General features: G+C 35.9%; 4 protein-coding genes across 5 annotated transcripts; 2 read left to right on the forward strand and 2 right to left on the reverse strand.

The window, feature by feature from the left end:
• Positions 1 to 163: 163 nt before the first annotated feature.
• On the reverse strand, positions 164 to 3706 carry LOC110846689 (protein GPR107). Its single transcript, XM_022093513.2, has 13 exons — positions 3323 to 3706; positions 3133 to 3246; positions 2496 to 3032; positions 2225 to 2406; positions 2059 to 2127; positions 1817 to 1978; positions 1727 to 1734; positions 1480 to 1589; positions 1281 to 1411; positions 1055 to 1199; positions 862 to 962; positions 744 to 800; positions 164 to 675 (listed from the first exon to the last, which is right to left on the reverse strand). Exons 1-13 carry the CDS (start codon positions 3410 to 3412, stop codon positions 510 to 512), a joined length of 1872 nt encoding a protein of 623 aa, XP_021949205.1. The 5' UTR covers positions 3413 to 3706; the 3' UTR covers positions 164 to 509.
• Positions 3707 to 4461: 755 nt separating this feature from the next.
• On the forward strand, positions 4462 to 5574 carry LOC110847423. The gene is made up of 5 exons (XM_022094363.2): positions 4462 to 4717; positions 4814 to 4864; positions 5015 to 5096; positions 5163 to 5278; positions 5340 to 5574. The coding sequence occupies exons 1-5, from the start codon at positions 4522 to 4524 to the stop codon at positions 5390 to 5392; spliced, it is 498 nt and encodes a 165-aa protein (XP_021950055.1). The 5' UTR covers positions 4462 to 4521; the 3' UTR covers positions 5393 to 5574.
• A 1529-nt stretch (positions 5575 to 7103) lies between these two features.
• On the forward strand, positions 7104 to 12338 carry LOC110845902 (ABC transporter G family member 23). The gene is made up of 22 exons (XM_022092454.2): positions 7104 to 7463; positions 7575 to 7749; positions 7838 to 7887; positions 7980 to 8130; positions 8210 to 8373; positions 8503 to 8522; positions 8591 to 8638; positions 8732 to 8742; positions 8825 to 8853; positions 9059 to 9111; positions 9202 to 9219; positions 9305 to 9327; positions 9635 to 10047; positions 10133 to 10349; positions 10465 to 10642; positions 10724 to 10839; positions 10909 to 10979; positions 11073 to 11338; positions 11413 to 11520; positions 11591 to 11622; positions 11702 to 11712; positions 11966 to 12338. The coding sequence occupies exons 1-22, from the start codon at positions 7450 to 7452 to the stop codon at positions 12117 to 12119; spliced, it is 2322 nt and encodes a 773-aa protein (XP_021948146.1). The 5' UTR covers positions 7104 to 7449; the 3' UTR covers positions 12120 to 12338.
• Positions 12139 to 15623, reverse strand: LOC110845903. 2 transcript variants are annotated; one of them, XM_035850177.1, is made up of 13 exons: positions 15201 to 15623; positions 15013 to 15131; positions 14875 to 14930; positions 14545 to 14649; positions 14251 to 14346; positions 13945 to 14040; positions 13733 to 13828; positions 13541 to 13645; positions 13415 to 13436; positions 13286 to 13309; positions 12988 to 13213; positions 12536 to 12910; positions 12139 to 12467 (listed from the first exon to the last, which is right to left on the reverse strand). In XM_035850177.1, exons 1-13 carry the CDS (start codon positions 15572 to 15574, stop codon positions 12347 to 12349), a joined length of 1815 nt encoding a protein of 604 aa, XP_035706070.1. In that variant the 5' UTR covers positions 15575 to 15623; the 3' UTR covers positions 12139 to 12346. The 2 variants fall into 2 exon arrangements, with proteins under 2 accessions (XP_035706070.1, XP_021948147.1); XM_022092455.2 differs by having other exon boundaries at positions 15013 to 15137.
• Between the last annotated feature and the right edge of the window lie 143 nt (positions 15624 to 15766).

A 15766-nucleotide genomic window follows, 5' to 3' on the forward strand; every position in this document is an offset into this window, starting at 1 on the left:
AAATTAAGTAGTTTCCAGTCATTTCCATGCATATATATGCACATGTGTATCGTAATGTACTCCCAATGCATAATACATATACTAGAACTAATCAATCATGCGAAAAGTTCTGGGGTCAGAGCCTATAAGAAACTTGAGGACAAAAAGTGGGGCTTCCCATTACTTTTTTTTACTGTTTGTCAACAGGCATATTTTTATTTATTTTTACTATAAAAAATTACCGGACAAGGATATGCATATAAATTGAGAGCCAAAATAACTTACATCAGGTACAGACTAAATAGTGATGAGTACATTTTTATATGCACGCAATTCTATTCTATTTATTTTTAGATCAAATATCTGATTACCTTGTTTTCTAACTACTGTTGACGAAACAAATCATTAATTGAATAAATATTTTACCGAAAATTAAATAAACTTAAAAAATGTTAGTATACTATAGGTACATATACGATTTAGAAGTTCATTAATCTATAGTGCGTTAATTTTTGCAGGAAAAAAATTCTTCAGTCAAAATCATGGCTCGCTTCCCGTTTTTCTAACAAAACTTCTTCATCGTCATCATCACTGCCATCTTCGTTTGGGTCGAATAGCACAATTTCCTTTAACGTTTTCTTTTTCGGTTTGAAACCTCGCTTACTCAAACCAGCAGTTAAACCTGATTCCGTCAACCTAAAAATGTAATTATTATTTTTAGAACAGCATTAGTATTATTATTACGAGATTTAGCAGTAGCATACGCTGTATCCATTTCGCAATCATCGTCTGAATCTACCAGCTCCAAGTAAGGATTATTCCTGGTTCATTCATAGGATTATTCATTATTATTAGGATTATTCAAGGATTATTCATTCATACCTGGTTGGTCTAAACTTGTAGCCCGTAATTACAAAGAAAATGAACGTTGTCATTTCTAGAAACATGTCATCCACCCATTCATATTGAAACGGGACAGTTATCTAGGAATGAATAAAACATTGAAAGTTTTTAGAATATATTAAAATTAATTTAAAATCCCAAGTACAAATAATTAAATAGTAGGTATACTCACCCGCAACAACATCTGAACAATGATTCTAGTAAAGTATATATACGCGACAATCATTATGTAAAAATGACGAAACAATTTCAGCTTTTTTAAGCTCGCTTGAGCTTTGCCATCCGTTTGGGATGCTTCTTGTAAATGACGAATTGACCTTTAAACAAAGTTGACATTATGCTATCTATAGTATTATAAATAGGTCGAGTATTGCATAATATTAGACAACTTAATTTACCACACGACCGGGAATAATATAGCACCACAACACAATAAATCCACGGATATAAAGATGACTTTCCAAGTGGTGTGGACAACTTCGCCCTCTTCGGATTCCTCAATGATAATTTGGGCGACGTTTGCTAATACCTGAAGTATGAAAAATATTATTTAGGATTTAACAATAAAAATGAATACTGAGTGAGAGGAAAACTTGCCTGAAGAGGTATGACAATCATGAAAACCTTCTTCTCTTTGTCTGAGAGCAAATGCTTTACAAACGCGTAGCCGGTTCCAATCAGTAATATTGTTAGGAACAACAAGGCCCCTGAGCAACGTTTTTCGTAATTAGTATCACTCCCACTCAGTTGTCATAATAGATCAGCATCAGCATGCTTTTGTCCATGTTATAACTTCTTCCGTATTACAATTGTAATTACTACCCACAATTATTGATATACTTACCTTTCAACCTAAACAAAATGTTCCATTATTATTAGGCGCTCAAAGAATTAGATATTGTTGTAAAAAAATTTGGAAAAATGTCTCACGTACAGATGCGTAATATAGTAAAGTACAGCCCATCCTTCAGCGTGAAATCCATTATTTTGGATATAATGGTAATTTATGGAATGAAACAGTAAAGATAAACTCTTAACAAAAACCAAAGATCCCATCAAATAATGCAATTTGTACACGGTTACACCGACTTCCCGACTGTAATTCAAATACAAATTATGGAATTAACTCATTAAAAATTATAATATATAAACTTTCTGAACTAATCTTAAAAATACCTGCTTTTCCTCAAAATTAAAACCCAGAAGCATCCGGCAATGAAAAATAATATCGACATCATGAGATATCTGTATATATAAATTAACAATAGAATCACATAAAACGCCTGAAAAGTTTTCCCCACCACGAAAAGAACATAATATGCCTAGCATTAGGTAAACATACAATGCAGGTAACGGGGTTTCTCCGGCAGATAGATAATTTTGTCCCAGCAATGAATCATCCTGGTTCGACTCTATTATTTTCATGTCCAAAGTAACTCGACTATCACGATCATCGGGGGCGCAGTTGTGAAAGTACAAACTATAAAGTCCTTCACAGTCCTCAGCAGCAATGTACACAACAAACTAGAACAAATAACAGTGGCATAATTAATCTAGCTCATTTTCCATTACCGATATTACATAATTCATTCAAAATATCCATGTCAGTTTACATTGAAAGAATATGATAAAGTCCCGTCCGGCATTATGGTAACGTTCAATGGTAAACGACGGTTATTACAACTGTTTCCTTGCCCCTCGGTCAAAATACCGGCTCCTGTTTCAGGAATGTCAGCATCTTTTGCTTGTGAACTCGATTGCGAGTCTTGACCGTTTTGTACTTTTGGGGATGACGAAGATGATGCCACGGCTGGAGCAGCCGAGGCTGATTGTACTTCAGTACTTGGAACATTGGCATTATCATCGTTGACGCTCCTTTTTTGTTTTTGGGTCATCACATTTGGTATTTCCATCTCGGCACGAATTACAGCAGGTCTTTTAGGAACGCATGCACTAGTCTTGCACACTTTTACATGGGACTGCAGTTCCGAACTACAGACAACTTTAGTCGCATTTCCCTTAAGATCCATTTGAAATCGAATATTGGCTACAGATTCGTTCGAAGTATCAAAATCAGAACAAGTGGAGTCCATATTTTGAGAGTATGGATTTATTCCATTATTCAGCGTTCTGTCCACCGTGAATCCAATCTATTATAGAAAAAATTGTCATTAATTCAGTTCTTGTTATTAGTTCCTCCTAATCTACACAGCAATAACAGCGTATTAATAATAAATAATAGTATTTTACAGGGTATTCTTTCATGATGACCGGTTTTATGGAAAATTGTCTCAAATTTACTTCCAGTGATCCTCCTTTGAGAAACCCAAACGTCGTGATATGAATCAGTCTTCGTTCATCATTCTTCACAGTAAAATGATATTTAATATTATTTCTTGTCGATAGCAAACAAAGTTTGAAAATTGCAATTTAACTATACCTCAAGTTTTAGGTGGTGCTTCCGGCCATGAATAACAGGGGAAACTAGCAATATGCAGAAGCATAAAACACTTCTCAACTTCGACGACATTATCGAATGAAGATTTTCAGAATTTACAAATTGTACATAAATTTTTTGAAAAATTGGACCATTAAAATCTTGCAAATTTATGCAGATTATCCCAGCTGTTTTTTATCTGTTCATTATTCTATTTTGTTTTAAAAGGAGCCTAAACACATGCAACACTTGCTTACATTCCACTTAAACAAAACAACTATACAGATTTTCGAACAGGAATTTAAAATTAGATTAATTGCAAATTAGATTAGAGACAATTTTCGGAAGTCTGTCCAACCAAACACGGAGTAAAACCGAGTCGACTTGTTTTGCTACAAGTTTCCCACGTTGCACCGAATTCGCAGTTTGTACTTTGCATAAGATCGCGTAGCGTCGCATGGATAGCGTTGCGCAATGAATTTAACAAAATAAATACGAGCATATGCATAAGACTTCTCATTTACTTTAAATGCAACTAATTGCGTCAATCATAGACAGTAATAGTAATTATAAAAGTCTGTTGTAATACCAATTATGAAATTGTAATCATTTCAATAGAATCGCATAATTTAATTTGTATTTATTTATTAGAATTTGCTCCTTCAGTAAGTTTCAACAAACGCAAAATTAATTGCTAATTTATATTTGTAAACCTGTAAAGTATGTAATAAATTAGTAGACTAATCCATAAATATAGAGGGATAGATTGGCTTTTATGGTATGAGTCTGAAGAAAAAACAAGTTTATGCATTTCTAGTTCCAGAGAAAATGTCATTTCCGAATTAATGCATCCATATGCTCTTGACTTTGAATTTCCAAGATAAAGCTGTATCGAATAGTTTAAACTTGATTCATTCAAGTTAATTTCCATTCAAATTCACTGAAAACTTTTTACTGTACAATCAGTCACATCTGTTTAATGATTATCTGACATTGTTTGAACAGGGCATGCAAATTCATGCCTTCCTGACGTACACAGTATCCCTCCATTGGTTGCAAATAACATAGGCAATTGAGATAAACAAGCGTACTTGATAATATTAGTTTTAATCTATCTGAAGGAAGCCATTACCCGAATCTACAGATTAGAACGAACCATCAAATCAATACATTCCACAAACAATTAATCGCCATTCACGCGAATGTTCTGTAGTGTGACCGTGCTCGCATCGCACTTTCGCCTTTCAGAATTACAAACCTGCCACTCGTTACAACATCCACAGGGCAACTGGTCCAGTGCAATAATGAGGCTCATTATTAGTTTTGGAACTTTGTCCATTGTTCTTTTTGTTCTTGTGAGTTCAGGATACGCCAAATCGATCCCTGATCAAGAATTTGGTATGTAACGAGATTACTCCAGAATTTTTGCTGATGAATATTTGAAGGAGCTTTATATATTCTACATAAAATCCTTATTGTTTAATGATTCTACAGGCTTCAAGAATATTGCCTGCTACACAAATAATGGAGCGACGCCAATGATTGGTAAGAAGCGTTCTGTTCTAGACAATGCCGCGAACCCATGTATTTATTGTTTCTTGATTTTGGCATCGGTGTCACAAGATTTCAGAGACGCTCATTTTGGAAGTAGTGCAGATAATAAAGTAATGCAAAGTATAAATTTTGACTTTCTAGGGGATGTTCCTCACACTTTTGACTGCAACATATATTACAGTTGCGTATATGCGGCGTCAGGTCGGGTTGAACCTCTCATCAGGTTAATATTACTTATTTTGAATGTCTCAAGTTTAAGGTATAGTTCTACATAATTTAAAATATTTAGGGAGTGTCAGGCAGGTCATAATGGTACGCTTCTGTACTATGACTTCCGGAACTGTTGGTGCGTTGAAGAGGAGCTCGCCACCTGCTTCAACCACGAATCCGAACAAGACCAATTAGGTAACACCCATTTGATGACTATCTAATGCTGAACATGCTGACATTGCTATTTCATTTTCAGATCGATTCATTTGCGCTGATGTAGGAGATTCTAAATTGAAACATCAGATCTAGAGGGCTCATTAACCAAATTTTGCTATTTGAGAATTTTGTGTTATTATTTGATAGTGATGATAATATGCTAAATACTTATGATACTGCTGGCAGTGTCGAGATATTAAGTCGCATTGCCACATTTGTTGTAATTGAGTTTTCAAAGAATAAATATCGAAAGCTTCATGATGAGTCTGCACGTACACCTAACATGTAATATAATGATTTGCATAAGAGCGTGGAATTCTATTAGAAGGCTTAAATGTATGTATGGCAAGTATCCACAATATGCACGTATTTATATCATATGCATGTATTATTTATCATATTATAACATTTCTTCGTGTTTCCACTTGACTTATTTTTATGCATTTTTCCCAGTCCTCATATATTATAATTAATGGAAGAAGGAAGCACGGTGTAACATAAAATAATATTTGCAATTCAAGAAAAAAATAGTTCATCAAGGGAGCATTCAGATTTTCTGAATTTGATACTTGATAATTGGACACATCATCATTATAAGATTGTAGAACTAGTTTACTGCAAAATGCAACACAAACACCTCAGGACTATGGCTTGGTTCGCTGAATTAGGACCAGTTTTTTGAATGATGACGATAGGCTTCTGTATTTTACGCGAATGTAGATATGTATGCAGCAGATACTATGAATTCGTGGTTAGTGGTCACCTTTCCTATTATTTTTGTGACGTATTTATTATGCTTAATACTTCTAATCCCAAGTACATAGGCCTTATTTGACGCCTTCATTTGAGGACAGTCGCAATATACCGACAGACTAGCCAACCAAAAATAGCCGAAAATATCTAGCAGCCATCTTGCTGGGGTTTTCTAATTTCTTCTCGAAAACTCAGATATGTATAATCACCGCTACTAATGAATTTTATATAAGAATAAACACACATGTAGAATTGTTCGGAAAAATGATGTTCATATTTGATAACAACACACACATAACACCCCGTTGACCACAATTTCAACAAATACATCCTTATTATTTTATTCCGATAAAATAATTGCAATGTTAGACCAAGTTTGGATTCAAGTTCAAGTTGTGGGAAAACATTATTGTACTTGCCAATTACTCGAGTTTGCTGGAATTAAAGTAGTGCATGCATGCATGTATGGAAGTACATTACGTATGTATGTACATATATGTGTGTATTCATCATGTCTACACAATCAATCACGAGCTCTTTCGTGAAACAAACGGCAAAATGTTGTTTGGATTTACGATTCTTCACACAATAATAATTGAATTGTACGTACATCACTCTTCTACCTGATTCAACGTGTTTGGCATTCACAGGCAATACTTTTCTACATCAAACTCCTTTTAATCGCCTGAAAAGAAAAGAGTACAACTGAATGAAAATTATCATCGCACATACCTGAGTGCTTACAGTAAGCCGTGAATATTATGTAGAAGGAATCCCTTGCTGTCCAACAAGTAGTGACCAATCCAAGTATGCATCATTATAAATGCTTCGTGGGTTTCCCCACTGTAGGTATCGCAGTGTCTTATAGCTTCTGATTTGTGTGGGGAAGAAAAGAAGGTGAGATGCAGATTCTCAGTACAGCAAACCAGCTCGTGTAAATCCTTCCCTTTGTTAACTTATATCTAAATCTTTTAGCTCATGGCATAAAAACTTGTATTTGCAGCTAGCCTTGACAATTGTAGTTAGATTGGTAGAGGATTTGCAATACCTGCTCGCAAATCTCAGAGGTAGTTGGAATTGAACGGCAGCAGAGGCATATTCTCGTCTCACTCTCTCGTCTCGTATGCACTTGTCGACGAAATTATTGTTTCCATCATTAATATTCATCCTGATACCTCAAGTTGGCTAATTTTGTGTGCACTGGTTTTTAAACTGCGATAAGCCACAACTGTGAGGGTAATAGAAAGCGAACCTTTCTAGCAGAGCAAATCAGAGATTAAAAGTTGGCACATTATTGTGTGTTGATATATGTGCATGTACGTACAATAGTTACACTTGTGTGGGATTACACTATAAAAATTAGCACAATCAATTGTCTTTAACCTACAACAACCAAAATGTCCATGAAGAGGTAAGTATTCGCTGTCCCATATTTGGAATACTCAGAATCGATACACAATAATATTTACGCATTTACATACGTACGCTTGCATCAACACGTGAATTATTATTAACCTTTCAGGTATGATAACCCGGGTTTCGATTCGAGTCCTGAGGACTTGAACATGACCCAACTGAAGCGAAACAGCATCACGACAGTCTCTCCGGCGGATATGATTGTGAACGACACCAAAGCCGCAGGTCATGTCAATAAGGCCGTCGCAGTGAAAAACGCAATGAAAACCTACTCTGGAGCGGTAATAAAATTTGAAGGCTTCCCAAAAATAAGAAATGATGGGAATTGTCGGATAATTAATGGCAAGCAACCGCAATATTTTTTTGTAGGCTAAGCCCGTCCTCAATAACTTTTCCATGACCGTGGAAGAAGGGACCATGTAAGTTTATACTTGTTTATTGCTCAAATACTCAATGTGTGCATATTTAACTGGAAACATTTGATGCTCATGCCCTTTATTATCGTTTTCAGCTACAGTCTTCTCGGCTCATCGGGATGTGGAAAAACCACGATATTGTCCTGTATCGTAGGACTTCGAAAAATTGATGGGGGTAAAATTTACGTATTTGGGGCCATGCCTGGAACCAAGGAAAGTGGTGTGCCCGGACGTAGAGTTGGATATGTAAGATTGTTATGCAATTAAGCTACAAATTTAATTTTCGCCCAAGTTTACCTCATTAATGAGAAGTAACGTATTGCAGATGCCACAAGACATTTGTCTTTATCCTGAATTCACCATTAAAGAAGCGTTGCAGTATTTCGGAATAATTTATGGATTAACCTCTGCAGAAATAGAGGAAAAACAAGACTTCCTTATTAAATTCTTAGACCTTCCACAACGTGATCGGACCGTGGGAACCCTTTCGTAAGTAACTCTTTACTTTCAATAACATATTTATCATGGATGAAGCTGTCAATCTATGTACATGTGTATCTACAGAGGTCATAATTACAAATAATTAGTTAATATTTACACATTTCTTTATATTTATAGCGGAGGGCAAAAGCGGCGAGGTGAGTAAATCACAATTGATTAATTTAAATTAATTATTTTATTGAGAACTAATTAAATTATTGTTCAGTGTCCTTCGCATGCGCCTTGATCCACGAGCCACAACTGCTTATCTTAGGTAACGTATTCACGAAAGATATCTGATTCAAACGCCAATATAATTAGTTTATTTCAATTTGAATTTCTTCAATTTCCGGTCCGGTCCGAGCAGATGAACCTACAGTAATATTTTAAATCACAAGATTTTGAATCGTGCGTTATGCATTCAATGTTAAAATTTCATTCCTATTTTTTTAAATTTTAGGTGGGTGTGGATCCATTATTGAGAGAAAAGTGAGAAATTTTAAATATTTTTAATAATTAGTTTTAATCATTTTAACAATTTTAATTCCACTTGGATTTACCAACAAGCATAAAGTGCTTTAACCAAGTTTACATACATATGTATACACTGAAATTACTAAAGTGTGGAAAAGTCCAATTTTCCTATGCTTCCTCCATAATTACTTATCTTGGTATCTTGTATGATTAATTGCAGCATCTGGAACTACCTTTGCCAATTAGTTTCTACTCAGCGCACCACCGTCATAAGTAAGCATATGTATACCAAAATGCACACATTCACCTGTTGAGAAATTTTTTTGAAATATTTTTTAACCAAGTTTTTGAATAAATTTCTAGTTACGACACATTACATAGGTAAGTATTGAGAAGAAACCGATGTCGATGGTATGTAATTAAAACATGCGCAATAAATATTAATTTACTTTTTGCGTTATTTCAGAGGAAGCAAGACAATCACACAAAGTAAATATTTTTTGTCGCATTTTGCCTCTTTCTCTCTCTCTCGCTACTCTAAATGCTTGCTGACTCAGACATGAACTTCACATGTGGTCACATTCTGTGACCCTTCACTTTTTTGGCGAATCAAGTTATTGCGAAATAGATGAGACGAGTGGTTGCATACATACGTATATTCTCTATGACGTCGTTTGTGTACAGGGATAATTATCGCCAGCTACTTACAAGAAACATAAATTAGCAGTTCAGTATACGTCCAACGTACGTATGTACATAATAGCAGCCGATCATTTTTAACTGGTAATTTTAACAGGTTGGGTTGATGCGAGGCGGACGATTACTTACCGAGAAATCGCCAGAAGCCCTTCTAAACGAGCATCAGGCCACATTACTGGAAGACATTGTTCTGAAGCTGTGCAAAAATGACAGCATGGTCATGCAAAACACGGCACAGCCTGATGACGTTGTTGCTCAAGCGATTGATGAAGTTTCATTCCAATCTAAGCGAAGACTGTCCGTTTCACAAAATCAAAACGGAACTTCCACCAATCCTCATGCCAAACTTCAAAAGTCCATGTCCAGCCTGTCAGTGTTGTCCACCAGGTCCACGTATTACAAGAGAAAGCAGTCCGTCATTGAAAATGTAAGGGATGACCTCTGGATGAGCACCTATCGGTTGAGGGCTCTGATCATGAGAAATACCGTTTTGCTCATGAGAAACGTCAAGTGAGTTTATGGGCACCCTGGTTTTTAGTTCGCTGAACTGCTTTAAGTTTTGGAAAAATATTATAAGACATCAATTTCTGCATAGGTTTCTTTTGTTTATCTTGGCCCTACCCTGTCTCCAAATGATTAACACGTGCTTGACCATCGGAAATGATCCGACGGATCTGAGAATTGGAGTTGTGAATATGGATGCGGACTGCACTAATTATACTCTGAACCTCAACTGCGAAGGAGATGAACCTTCTGCAGCATTTCTGAGTTGCCATTATTTGGACTTACTTCCAAACAAGACGCTGTCATTGGTATGCCTCAATTATTCAATTTTAACTTTAAAAATATGTATGGTTATGGATTTAGGTGTTATATTATCATAATGCCTGAAACCCTATTTATATCGTAATGTTTTAAATATCATAGATAAACTTTGAATCGGAAGATTTGGCTCTTGCTGAGGTACAGAAGGGAGATTTGTGGGGATATATTAAATTCCCAGCAAATTATTCGCAAGCTATCTTTGACCGAGTTTTGAGTGGGGGTGACCCCTCTAACGAAACACTGGAGGGTTCTCTCATATCTTTTGAGATGGACATGACAAGTACGTGAACGTGTCGTAAATATATGATAAATTAGATTTATTTATTCGCATGAGGAGTAAAGCTTTAATTTTTTCCTGCAGGCAAGCAAATTGCAGAAACAATTAGGACAGAATTTTTCTTTACTTATCAGAAATACATTATGAGCTTATTTGAACTTTGCAATTATGATCCAAAAGTCGGAAAAATTCCACTGGACGTAAGTGCAGACATAACACTTACATAATTTGATAAATTCGGCATTCAAAGTTTTATTATAATATTTTAGTTCCAAGAACCCGTTTATGGAACTGTTAACACCAACTTCCGTGAATTTATTGCTCCCAGTTCTATTCTGGCGTAAGTTACAAATACAATCAAACTATTACTTGGAAAAACTTGATGTTAACATGATGGCAAAATTTGTATTCAATGTCTTTGGTAAATTTTCAGAATTTTATTCTTCTTTCCACTCATTTCTGGAGCTGTTTCCTACATCAGTGACAAAAAGAACGGAACCCTTGATCGTACTCTTGTTGCGGGCGTTCAGACAGTTGAAATTTTGGCCGCTTATTTTGTAACTGAAGGAGCAGTACTGCTAATTCAAACTGCATTGATCTTTATCATCATGACGCTTGTATTTAGCATACAAGTTCATGGGCCCATATTTTGGGCCTTTGTACTGGCTGCCCTCATCGGCTTTAGTGGATTGTCCCTCGGTAATAATATACACAGACTGCACATTAGAAAATTTCCCAATTAATACTAATGGTTGCATTATAAATGCTCGCAGGGTTCATGATATCCACAATGTGCACGGAAGAAGTGCAAGCCGTCTTGTTGGCATTGGGGACCTATTTTCCAAACATGTTGCTCGCTGGGATGGTCTGGCCCCTTGAAGGTGAGCAATTGATAGGACGGGAAACTTGTGAATTCATTTTATGTAACTTGTATTATCTTATGTTTTTTAGGCATTCCTATATTTCTGCAGTACGTCGCACTGGTAAGTGCCTACATAGATTTACGTACTTAATGATATTGTTAAACACACCTTAATTATACTCATTATTTTTCAATTACAGTTGGTGCCGTGGTATGTGTCTTTTATAATTTAATAATAATAATATAATAAAACCAAGGTTCTCTAACCCAATGGCCCAGTTATGGTAAGAAACTGCAAAGTGAGACAGAGCAAAGTGAGATGGGCAAAATGAGACAATGCGACTGTAAAGTAATGAGAACAATTTGCAGGGCCTTGTTTATAGAATCTTGGTTTAGAACGAATTAGCGAATAGAATACTTACTTTGAAATACTTTACCTTTCACCCTGTCAACTTTTTTTCCAGCAATCTTGCTTGTGAATCAATGAGGTCAATGACGACCCGTGGATGGGGGTTGACGCACATCAGAGTATGGCCTGGTTTCGCCTCAACTCTGGCCTGGATTTGCGTGTACTGGATTTTAACAATTGTCATTCACAGAACTATCGCCAAGAAATGAGCTTCTGCTACTTTACGTAATGTTCCTATATTCATTTTATTATCATTCAGACGCATATTCTTTATTGTTAAATGTATGAGCGAATCTCTCTATAAACAATGTATGTATATGTACATACATTAAATTAGCCTCTGTGAAAATCATCTTCAAAGTAAATTATAAATATGTGGGGTACAAAAAAGCTAATAAATCAAGTTTACTTCTTGTGATAAAACGTGATTTGAAGATTACCAAGAAAATTGAAATCCTTTAAATTGGGTTGAGCTATCGGAACGGAAAATTACTATAAAAGTGCCATCTGCACTCTGTAGTGATTCTCCACTGTATGATTTTTGCTGATCGCAGTATCTGCAAGATTTTTTTACTCTTTAATATAAAACCACTAAAAATAAATCATTAAGTGATAATGCACATACTTTTTGGCCAAGGCATACGACGATTTCACGCTTCCGTAAAAACTGACGGAATCATATTCGCAGTTTTCCTCCTTCTCCATGTCCGTGTATCTAATGTTCACGCGTAGTAGGGAAGAACTGGGGCTGACTACAAAGGTGGAAATCTCGTTGGGCTGGTACAAAGCATTCTTCTCTTCAGGGTGGTTGACATGTCCGACTGGATCTTTCCAATGGGAATGACGATATCGAATGGAGTTGAGGGAATCCCCAGCCGAGTAGTTGCCGTGCCCATGAAAGGTCAGCGTGAACCCATTTCCATGAGTTGTACTATCGGAGAAAAAGCTGACAAAAAGCAGTGGACCTCGGAACGTGTGGACGGCTCGGTTGCCTTGTTCTCTGCATGGAAGAATCTGGTTTAAGTGGATTGGCATCATCACACATGCCATAAGTAACTACTTATTAATTGCATATACATTCTAGAACTCGTAACCAGAGTCATTTCTTCGGTGAATTCTGTGACTGTTATGAAATCACTGTTACTGGTATTCTGGAATCCATCCTCGAGCACTTGAAGCATCACTCGTTGCCTTCGATTGGCACGAATCGTCCAAATACAACGCTCATTGTTGAGATATGGTTGTCGAAATTTGTAGGATAAAAGCCCAGCGTCGCCTATTAGAATGCCTCCGCATCCAGTGGCTACATATGGATGAATCTATTCGTTATGTATATTGCAACACATCACTAATATAAGACATTTACTTTACTTACTCTGTTCCACCCACTTGGGACCGACTTTGAAATAAAAATTGAAAAACAATTTTTCGTTTTGTCAGTATGAACATGCAGGTAAAATGTAATGTAAAAACACATGAAACAAAGCGTGAGTGATAGAAATACCTGAACTAGTCAAGTCCAGGATCTGCATATAATAATAATGAGGCAGAAAAGGGTATTAATATTACTATCAGATTGTTTCTAGTAAAGCAAAATTAGCTTGACGTAATAAGTTATTAAAATGATTGCCTGCTCATTATTGGATTGAACGTTCTTGTCCAGAGTTGTTAACGCCTTTTGATTGAACCTAATCTTCATCTCGTTCATTCGAATGTCGTGGGAAATATTTTCAACCTGAGCATAATAAAACCACTAATAATCATAATTATTCGAACAATTAAGTTGAAAACCATTTCAATTTTAAACCATTCAGGAACGGACCGATGAATTGAGCCTCTTCACGGATGAAGATACGTTCAGAATTTTTTCTCCGGTCGTGTTATACAAGTTTCTCAAGTGCATAGACAAAGAGTTGATCTAGATTATTATTAAATTATTCTTACAATCGCAGCAGTCTACGATTTGTACGAACGTCTATTTTGCGTAACATGTTTTATTATTCTATTCCGTTTATCAACAACGCAAAAACTTACCTGGCCTTCGAAACGACTTTTGTCCGCAGCGAAGGTGTTGCGAATATCCTGAGTAGCATTCTCATTAAGCCTGTAATTTTCACTGATCATTCCAACCTGTATAATCAACAATATGGAAAAAACACTTAAAAAGTATCACAAATAAATCATTTTTGTTTTGTTGATATCATGCAAGAAAATTTCCGCGTTCGTTTTGACCGAATTTATTTGCATGGCTCAATTAAACGCATGCTATGATAGTTTATTAGTATTGGTATGCAAATTTTGTGTCTTTGTATTTGCATTTCATTGGTAATGATTATATACCTTAGTTTGCATCTCCTTAATTGTAGCATTTGTTGTTACATGCCCGCTGATAACGTTGGACTCTACTTCCAAAAGGTGTTGTAAGAATGCCCCCATCTGAACGCAATCCAATCACAGGTTAAAAATCAATAAGAAACGGCAAACGTACTATCCAGAAACAAGCATACAGAACTGGAACTCATTTCGTACATCAGTCAGTCAAGTCTCAGATTTTTGGTTTCATCATAAAATATAATGCTTGCGTAAGTTGTCTGACTCCTAACGTCATTAAAGAATAATGCATCGTATTCTTACTCTAATTTCCAGTTCATCAACTTTTTTGCTTGCTTCGTCCACCTTGTTGTTTATGGCCGTTCTCTCTTCTTGGTTTTTATCCCCTCTCAATAATTGCAACAATTCCTGGAAGAGCAAAACAATTAAAAACAAGGAACATACATACATACCTATACCATGCTTAGAATTATAAAATTAATTTGTAGGCACACAATTGGTCCAAGTCCAAAATGCGACGAAAAACGGACACGTCATTCTCGTAAACCAATCATTAGACTAAGTTGTTGATTGCTTTATATAATATGATGCGCATGTTTTTTATTATTTGTTTCGCAATAATTTGACACTTACCGATTTTTTAAGAATGTCTTGGTCGGCAACCAGTTTATTCTTATTTTGTCGCTTGACTGTCAGAATTGATATATTGATAAATGTGAGTAATGAAAGGTCGATTGATATTAAGTAACCATAATTTTGCAGCTAAATAACCTTGATACGTGAATGTTTCTTCAACATGGTCAAGCTCGTCTTGAGAAGTTTTTATAGAAAAGTTGTTCACATTGATTGGAAAATGTTGAAGGAGGAGAAAATCTCCGGATGAATTGTCGCTAATTCTTTTACAATAAGTTGAATTAGAAGGAATTCAATTTAAAAGAAACGCGTGAGAAACCGCTTACGTCGTTGATGTGGTTCTTTCACTAGTTGCGTGAGTGGATGTGGACGGCTTGGTCGTTGTCGACACTTTCGGAGTGGTTGATAAATCTAGTTTAAAATCGCTTATTTCGCTCATTTCCCAATCTACTGGATCTATTAGTGAGGGTGGATTACTGGGTTTGTTAGTTGTCTTGTTGGCTGCATTATGTATGAGAAAAGTAGAGTATGGTTTTCTAGTTGTGGTTTTATTTGGCAGAATGGATATCGTAAAATTGCTCCGATATGATCGACCATTTTGCCAATATGTTTCTGGGATTCGGTTTAACTCTGGCATGCATTTCACGAGAAAAGGGGAAAATAAAACAACGCAGAAAAATGAATACTTTACAAACTTCATGATTACGTTGAAAAATGTTTTGATGTTGTCAAATGAAATGTCCAAGTGAAAGTGAACGGCTTTAGTGGTTGGATGCCAATTTACATATTTACATGCGTCAAATAAATATAAGACATTTGTCCGATTACCCTATTTTGAGTTCGTCGACAGCACGGCTAATCCGTTCCTGTGATTAAGTATGAGAATTACCAA

This window comes from Folsomia candida, unplaced genomic scaffold, assembly GCF_002217175.1.
Source record: "Folsomia candida strain VU population unplaced genomic scaffold, ASM221717v1 Fcan01_Sc003, whole genome shotgun sequence".
In the NCBI taxonomy this organism is placed as follows: Eukaryota; Metazoa; Arthropoda; class Collembola; order Entomobryomorpha; family Isotomidae; genus Folsomia; species Folsomia candida.

Excerpts from the sequence above, each read along its gene's own strand:
- LOC110845902 (XM_022092454.2), top strand. Across the intron at positions 8,374-8,502 it reads CGGACCGTGGGAACCCTTTC|CGGAGGGCAAAAGCGGCGAG; the intron begins GTAAGTAACTCT and ends TTATATTTATAG. Across the intron at positions 10,048-10,132 it reads TTGCTCATGAGAAACGTCAA|GTTTCTTTTGTTTATCTTGG; the intron begins GTGAGTTTATGG and ends ATTTCTGCATAG.
- LOC110847423 (XM_022094363.2), top strand. The coding sequence starts at position 4,522 with ATGTTCTGTAGTGTGACCGTGCTCGCATCGCACTTTCGCCTTTCAGAA. Across the intron at positions 5,097-5,162 it reads CGGGTTGAACCTCTCATCAG|GGAGTGTCAGGCAGGTCATA; the intron begins GTTAATATTACT and ends TAAAATATTTAG. Across the intron at positions 5,279-5,339 it reads ATCCGAACAAGACCAATTAG|ATCGATTCATTTGCGCTGAT; the intron begins GTAACACCCATT and ends TTTCATTTTCAG.
- LOC110845903 (XM_022092455.2), bottom strand. The coding sequence starts at position 15,574 with ATGAAGTTTGTAAAGTATTCATTTTTCTGCGTTGTTTTATTTTCCCCT. Across the intron at positions 14,041-14,250 it reads TTAAGGAGATGCAAACTAAG|GTTGGAATGATCAGTGAAAA; the intron begins GTATATAATCAT and ends TTGATTATACAG. Across the intron at positions 13,646-13,732 it reads TGAAGAGGCTCAATTCATCG|GTTGAAAATATTTCCCACGA; the intron begins GTCCGTTCCTGA and ends TATTATGCTCAG.
- LOC110846689 (XM_022093513.2), bottom strand. The coding sequence starts at position 3,412 with ATGTCGTCGAAGTTGAGAAGTGTTTTATGCTTCTGCATATTGCTAGTT. Across the intron at positions 1,979-2,058 it reads TTAATTTTGAGGAAAAGCAG|TCGGGAAGTCGGTGTAACCG; the intron begins GTATTTTTAAGA and ends TTTGAATTACAG. Across the intron at positions 1,200-1,280 it reads ATATTATTCCCGGTCGTGTG|GTCAATTCGTCATTTACAAG; the intron begins GTAAATTAAGTT and ends CTTTGTTTAAAG.